The 7,797-nt window shown below is 45.0% G+C and overlaps 1 protein-coding gene across 3 annotated transcripts in view; it reads left to right on the top strand.

The window, feature by feature from the left end:
- Positions 1-903: 903 nt before the first annotated feature.
- Positions 904-7,797, top strand: part of RAB3IL1 (RAB3A interacting protein like 1) — a 43,517-nt gene continuing 36,623 nt past the window's right edge. For all 3 annotated transcript variants that reach the window (XM_066583163.1, XM_066583162.1, XM_066583164.1), the window contains exons 1-2: positions 904-1,203; positions 1,911-2,124. In XM_066583163.1, the coding sequence (XP_066439260.1) occupies positions 1,190-1,203; positions 1,911-2,124 (228 nt within the window). In that variant the 5' untranslated portion in view covers positions 904-1,189. The remainder of the gene's footprint in view (positions 1,204-1,910; positions 2,125-7,797) is intronic.

Genomic DNA, 7,797 nt, shown 5'->3' with positions numbered 1-7,797 from the left:
CAGGTTGACTTGTACAGCGCTTCGGAATATGCTGGCACTATATAATCCCTATAGAATAAATGAATGTATAACTACTATGGAGAATGCAGATTTATGTTTTGCGCAGGGACAATATTGTACATTGTGGGGTCAGATACGCCTCAGCCCGCCCCATGTCCCTTTCTACAGTGCTGTCATCCATAGTAGACCAGAGCCTCGCAGCAGAGAATGGCACTATATATATATATATATATATATATATATATATATATATATATATATATACGATTGCACGACTAGGAATTAGCTTGGATACTTTCTATTCTTCTCCTTATTACAATGTATCAATACCCATGACCTAATATATATGGAGCAGCCCTCATCTCTATGGTATGTACTACGCTCCGGCACACGGCGCTATTACTGACAGGCCGCGGTTGTTCCCCGCAATATATCGCCTGTGAAAGTCTCTTCCACTTCCTCTCATAAAGGGAATTGAAAATGTACATTCACTTAAATACAAAACGTCTCCTGGGTGCATCACATGATGCCCACGTGATGTTCTCTGGGAGGGTGGGGGGGTGTATACTGGTGCAATGGGGAACAGATGGAGGTCATGTGACCAAGTCCATGTGTAGGGGGCTACAAGCAAATAAACAGTTAACTGAAGGGATCAGCACGTTGATATGTTATCCTCGAAGGAGCTGCGCTACTCTACGCGTTTGCATTTTGATGCGGTATACGATGCAGCGCTGCGTTATTGCACAGCCGCAAACTAAATTTTTGCTATTTTTGCAGTTTTTCGCATGCATTCCCAACTCCGCTTGCTGTCCTAATTTTATTTCCTGACACTTTTACGTGTAACCTCCTCTTCCTCCCCTCGTCCTCGCTCTCCCTGCAGCTGGAAGTGTTTCCTCTCTGTGCCGCAGCGAAGGGGGGAGGGAGGAAGTCACAGGCTGGAGAGCGAGACACATACACATACTTGTGTGGGATGCACTGAAACTCTACAGTGCAACATCAGCCTCCAACATCTGGATTCCCTCCGCCTTCCATTTTTTCTTTCGTTGGCGTCCTTCGTTTTTTTTTTGCCTTCTGTTCTCCATTTCTTGCACTTTCACCTCTTCCCCCCCTCCTTCTATTCGGACTCATTGTCCCTTTCTGAATGTCCCCTCCCTGAGACAGCCTGGAGGAGAGTGTGTCAGCTGGTGGGATGTGGAGATCAGGGTAAGATGAATTTACGTGATATAGGTTAGACGTGCGCCATAGAATAATGCAAAAAAATGCTGATGGATTCCTCTGTTACCGTAATGCAGTTCGCTGACCATCACATGACAGCTGGTTATGCTTTAGTCTTAAGTTTCACCATACGTCTGCAGTCCCATCAAATGCTTAATATATAACCGATGGCTTCCATTTAGGTACTACAAGTCTCAGCTTTACCGGCTGCATAGACATTTTCCTTGACTACGGTATCCTTACGTAATATAGTATATATCTACTATACATATAGTAATATATGAATGTTGACCATATGAAGTTGTGCTAAGTTTGTCATTTGCATAAATCATTCTTTTACTGTATTCGGACCTTTAAACGGTTAAATGACGCGTTCGGCACTGCTACTTCTGTAGTCGTTTGAGCTGGAATAATAAGTGGTTGACTCAACGAAAAAGTGAAGTCAATAAGATGACTTAAGTTTGAATAATCGGTGTCTTGTATGCCGTTGCAGCTGGAGGCGGCAGTGTTGGTGGCTCATTGATTGAGGATATAGATTTCTCACAGAGAAAGCCTTTTCTTTGTGAATGGCAGGAAATTTCATTCATAAGTTGTTTCCTGTAGGGAACCGCCATTCCCTTTTTTTTCCCTTCTATACGGTCTATTAGCCTTACGCCGTTCTTTTGAGCCTGACATTGTGTGTCTTATTACCATAGGCAGACCTCTCTCGTAGATGGGGGTCCTCAGCTCCACTGCTCCCCCTCATCTGAGGACTGGACGACTTCTCCAAAACCGGAATCTCCGAGACCCATCGCTGAGCGCTCAAAAGATACTCCGACGTATGACCTATCGCGCTTACGGAGCTCCTCGGTGGAAATCAGAGAAAAAGGCTCGGAAATCCTTAGAGATGAGCTTTTAAAAGCCCAGAAGGTAAGATTTTTAAAGGGATTGTAGCATTTGAGAAAAGTAAGGTCAGTATCAGATGGGAGTATTTGTGCGCACCCAATAGAACCCACTGATTTCAATGGCGTCATTCACATGAGTGTATTTTCCTGCGCATTTCGGTCATGCAAAAAAATCAATGAAAATACAGCATGTCCTTTTTCTTGCGCATGTGCGTGCTGAGGGTCACCGTAGAAGGTAATGGGGATGCACAAACGCATACGCTAGGAGGTGCATGAAGCACTGCGGAATTTCACAGGTAAAAGAACACATCTTGAGCTTATTAGAATAATTAGCCATTTTAATGTCTGTTATCATTGGTGCGTATTGCAATATACGACTATAGGGTAACAAAAAAGTAATGGTCGTTCTGAAAAGAAGCAGTGCGCACAAATACGCATATGCCCATGTGAAGCCTCCATGTACATAAAGCATGTACAGGAGCGCCAATCAACTTGCAAAAACCTTGATCGATACTCATTCTTGGCAGAAAGGCTGTCACTGTGAAAGGACCTTAACTGATGATGGGTTAGAGTAGTGGTCCTCAACCAGTGACTCGGGGGGCAGTTGGGCAGTTGTGGCTCGTGACCCTATGCTGTGTGGATCTTCATGTGGGTTCTGGGTTATAACCATATGCACTGTCCATTTGTCACAGCAGTGGATGTAGATCCACTGTCACAAAACTGATTTGTCTAGGGCCCACTGTCAAACATAAGGCCCGCCGCCTCATTTCATGTGGACTGCCAGCTGTGCAGTATTCTACGCATCCATCCTGCAAGTGCGGCTGAGCAGCGGCAGCAGCGCAGACTAGACCTGTAGGCTCAGTGAGTGGAATACCTCTAAGGATGCTGCCCCCCCCGAGGCCAATTGGGAGGTCGCTATTACTACTGGGAATTTTATGGGGGTCACTTATTACTACTGGGGCTAATATAGGGGACACTATTACTACTTGGGCTACTATGGGGATCACTATTACTGTGGCTACTATTGGGGGGGTCACACATAGTTACCACTGGGGGGTCACTATTTGGGCTTGTCCACTTGGGCGTAAGTGCACTTCAGTTACGCAAATATGCAGCATATTTGCATGATAAAAAATTGCTTACCCCCGGTTTTTATGCCACTCCGGTGTGTTTGAATTTATATAGTCTTACAATTACAATTGGGCTTTTGAAGGCAGCCATAAGGCTGATGTGGCCCTCGGGGAAAATGAGTTTGACACCTCTCATCTCGGGGCTGCACCTGGCGTTCCCCGCTTTTTGCCCTTTAACTCCATCTACTGGGATCTGGTCTTCATGCAGGTCACCCCAGACCGTGAGGGTGTAGACAGAGATGTGGTCGTAGAAGAGAGCCGGGGTCAGGACAGACAGAATCCTTTCACAACGATGGGCCAAGGGTCAGGTCAGGCAGCAAATAGGATAAGGGCTCATTCACACGAGCGTATGCTTTTTCACATGGCCGAAAATCTTGTGAATGAAGAAATGCCGCGATCAAGTCCTAACTTCTAATGACTAAATAGTCAGGATGTCTGTGCGCTGCCCCTTTAAGAAGCAGTTTGGCCGCATGCGTGAACCATAGGGGGAACAGAGACAGCCAGGCTGCGATTGAGAGGAAAGTTGTGTTTGCTGACAATGACAGATGTAGGAGGACAGAGATCATGACCACCAATCGGAGGAGGTAAGAGGAATCGGGGTCCGTGGCATAGCACAATTTGCATTATTACCACCAATGCCAATTTGGATGGTATACTACAAATTATGAGCAGTAATTGTTCGCAAATTAACAATTTCTCTTTTATGTTTGAATTCAATTTGGTTTCCGACCATCAGTCAAAATTGGATGTGACTAAAGGTTGGGGAGCTCCGGGTTACGAAGAACATTGAGAAGCCGCTTGTATAGTACTACCGTGTTCATGAGGTTAGAGTTCTTGCGTCCCGTACAGGGTGTGGACCTACTCAGCCGATGTGTTCATACTGATAACTTTTCAACTCCTTCATCCAACTTTGAGATAATTCTACATTTTTAAGAAAGTACAACGATATGAAGAGCAGTAAAGTTTAATATAAAAAAAGTTCTTAAAGGGGTTTACAGAATTATAAAAACACGGCTGTGTACTTTCGTCAGCATCACATTTGTCCATACCATGCATCTGGGATTGCAACTAAGCTCCATTGAAGTAAATGAGGCTAAGCTGCAATACCATACACAACCTAAGGACAGGTGTGGCGCTATTTCTAAAAGAAAGCGGCCATGTTTTTCTATTACTGTACAACTTTTTTAAAGTTCCCATCTTCCATATACTTTAGTGATTCACTGAGGGACCTTTACGAAGACTGTGATGCTTGCTGGTCGTCATAAAATACGAGCTCTGTGCCCTAGAGTTCCAGCTTGCATATCTATACAGAGAATCTCAGTTGAGTACAACCTTGTGCAGGTGTAAGCACAATGCCATATACACCCTAGCAGCAAAATGAGAAGCCATGATTGGACAGTGATGACTTTTCACCCAGTGTCCAGTCATGCATTAAACTACTAGTTTGAATGTACTGAAGGAATTAGAGGAATGGAGAACATTAGGTGTTTTCACAACATTAGCATTTTTCAAAAAAGTGCACAATTTTTTTTAAAATCGAGAACCGCTGCAGAAATAGTAGAAACGTTTTTGTGGCGTTTTTCCTCACTTCAGTTGCTTTTTTTGGTGCTTGCTTAGCATTTTTCTCTGCATGGAGCATCCATTAGATTTGGTGTTTTCATGCATTTTCCCGCAGACATCCCTATATATATATATATATAAAAAAGAAGAAATGCCTGAAGGGCAATGAGAGGAATTTATCATCAGCTAAACTCCCATCCCCTTCCCTCCTCTGCCCCATGCCGGCTGTTTGCAATGGGAGGGGGCGAGAGCTAGTGTGCCAAGCTCCCGCCTTGCCCCACCCCTCCCATTGCTGGCTGCCGAGAAGGGGTGGAAGCTTAGCGCACTAGCTCTCGCCCCGTCCCTTACCGATAGCCGGTGAGTGGTAGGAAAGGGGAAGGCAGTATAGCAGTGCTAAACTGTGTCCCCCCAACTGACGGCAATAGGGGCTCAGCATATACGTGCCAGACTCGGGCCGTCTGAACTGGCGCACAAATGGTAGACTTGTGCACCCGTTCATGCGATTTTCCTGTCTTGCTAGGGCCGTGACACAGCTGACTGAAATCGTTACACTTGTGTGAATAAGCCCTAAGGGCAGCTTCACATGTGCATATGTGGAATTGTATACACCTCAGCACAACGCATTTGCGCTATGTACAAAGGTCATTCGACACGTATCGACCCATCTTAATGTACTTGTTGCACACGCAAAGCATGTTCATTTCTGTGCAGCAGACAAAAACGGCCTGCTTTAAGTAGAGATTTAGCCTAATGACATCTAGATGTTTTTTTCATGGAATTGCGCATTTGCATGACTTTTCAGCACGCATTTGCATGCCCCCCCATAGACTTCTACAGGGACTGTAGGTGCACAAATGCACACAAAAGTAAAGCATGTTGCGTTTTTTTTCCGTGAGCGAAATGCATGTGCAAAAAAAAAAGGGAGCATGAGCGAACGCATTGAAATCAATAGGTTCTATTCTTTGCATATTGAGTACAAATTTTGTGTGGGCAAATACACCCATGTGAAGCCGCCATAAATCTGCGACAAATTTATCAAATGTAGTACAATGTTGATACATTTTTCACATCTTTAAATGTGTTAGAGATGTGGAGTCCCTTGTACACCTCCCCGCTATGAAGTAAGGCTTCACATGGGTGTATTTACATGCGCAAAATTTTTGCATGCCATACACAGAGGATAGAACCCATATTCATATTTTGCGCATGCATTTTGGTTGCGGCAAAAAAAAAAAAGAAATAGAACATTGTATTTTTCTGTGTATTTGTGTACCAAAGGTCCCCATAGAAGTCAATGGGGGTGGGGGGGTGGGGGTACTCGATACGCAAGGAGATGCGTAAAACACTGTATAATTCTACTGGAAAAAAGAACACATCTGGAACTAATTAGCCATTTCAATTGGTGCATTTCTTTGCCGTGCGAGCAGAAAAAGTACAGTAAAATACACCGATATGCGCACAAAAAAGCCTCATACAGTGCACAAACACATGAACCCTTTCAAGTCCAATTTGTATCCTGGTTTTCCTTGGGGGCTGACTCTTTTTCTGCCATTATACAACAGCGTTATATGCTGGCTAAAGCCGATACTGCATGAGGTGACATGTTGGATAGGCTCCGACTGCAGTGAGGCTGGCAATATACAGTAAGAGAACCCCAAAGGACATCTTCCAACATCGGAGCTGTACAGCCTTAAATCATAATGTCTTCACAGGTCAGACAGTGGATTGGAAAGGATTAAAGTGCATGAAGGAATACACTCTTCCTTAGACATTAGCGTGCATATTTAGTGGGGTGGGGATAATGGCCTCTGAAACATATTTGCCCATCTATTTTTTTAATAGATGAGGTGGACATACCAACATGCAAGAAACATACATGTGCCTCCTGTACCGCTAGGCCAAGCAGCAAGGAACGGCCTGCCCATTACTGGCTAACATATGTTGTAATGCCAAATGTCAGCAGTGCAGTTTGGCGTAAGCAGTTTGAGAGTCGTACTCTTAATGGCTCAAGTATTGTTACGTCCGTGCAGGCCATAGGAACAATAATCTACACAATCGCAACATAAATAAGGGCTGAAAGGGAGATTAGGGACATGCATACACAACTGGAACCCAACAACAAAACAAACTGGATGGGAAAACTACAAAGACAATGACAATGACAACAGGCGTCAAAATACTTACCAGTAGTGCTACACACATAGGCAGATGGAACGGCTAATAAGTAGATACGAGGTATTGGTTTGCATTTTGGCCAGAATATGTAAGCACACAAGCCTACGTCAAGGGTCCTTGTTGTCTTGTGAGTCTCTACTTTAAAGGGGTTGTCCCGCGCCGAAACGGGTTTTTTTTTTTTCAACCCCCCCCCCCGTTCGGCGCGAGACAACCCCGATGCAGGGAAGTAAAGAAAGTTTACCGGAGCGCTTACCTTAATCCCCGTGCTCCGGTGACTTCAATACTTACCGCTGAAGATGGCCGCCGGGATCCTCTGTCTTCGTGGACCGCAGCTCTTCTGTGCGGTCCATTGCCGATTCCAGCCTCCTGATTGGCTGGAATCGGCACGTGACGGGGCGGAGCTACACGGAGCCGCTCTCTGGCACGAGCGGCTCCATAGAAGACTGCAGAAGACCCGGACTGCGCAAGCGCGGCTAATTTGGCCATCGGAGGGCGAAAATTAGTCGGGCTCCATGGGAACGAGGACGCTAGCAACGGAGCAGGTAAGTAAAAAACTTTTTATAACTTCTGTATGGCTCATAATTAATGCACGATGTACATTACAAAGTGCATTATTATGGCCATACAGAAGTGTATAGACCCACTTGCTGCCTCGGGACAACCCCTTTAACAAGGCAGCTAAAACCACAAGTGGAGCGATTGTCCCAGTAGGGACGGCCCCATGCTGGAACTTGGCTCACCCTAGATGGTAACATGCAGGAACACCAGAAATACAATATACACATAGAGCAAGGCATTGTTCACACCTAATGTCTGAACACCTGTAAACAGAC

The sequence above is a fragment of the Eleutherodactylus coqui genome, chromosome 11 (genome assembly GCF_035609145.1).
Source record: "Eleutherodactylus coqui strain aEleCoq1 chromosome 11, aEleCoq1.hap1, whole genome shotgun sequence".
In the NCBI taxonomy this organism is placed as follows: Eukaryota; Metazoa; Chordata; class Amphibia; order Anura; family Eleutherodactylidae; genus Eleutherodactylus; species Eleutherodactylus coqui.
This window is presented reverse-complemented; position numbering and strand designations above follow the sequence as displayed.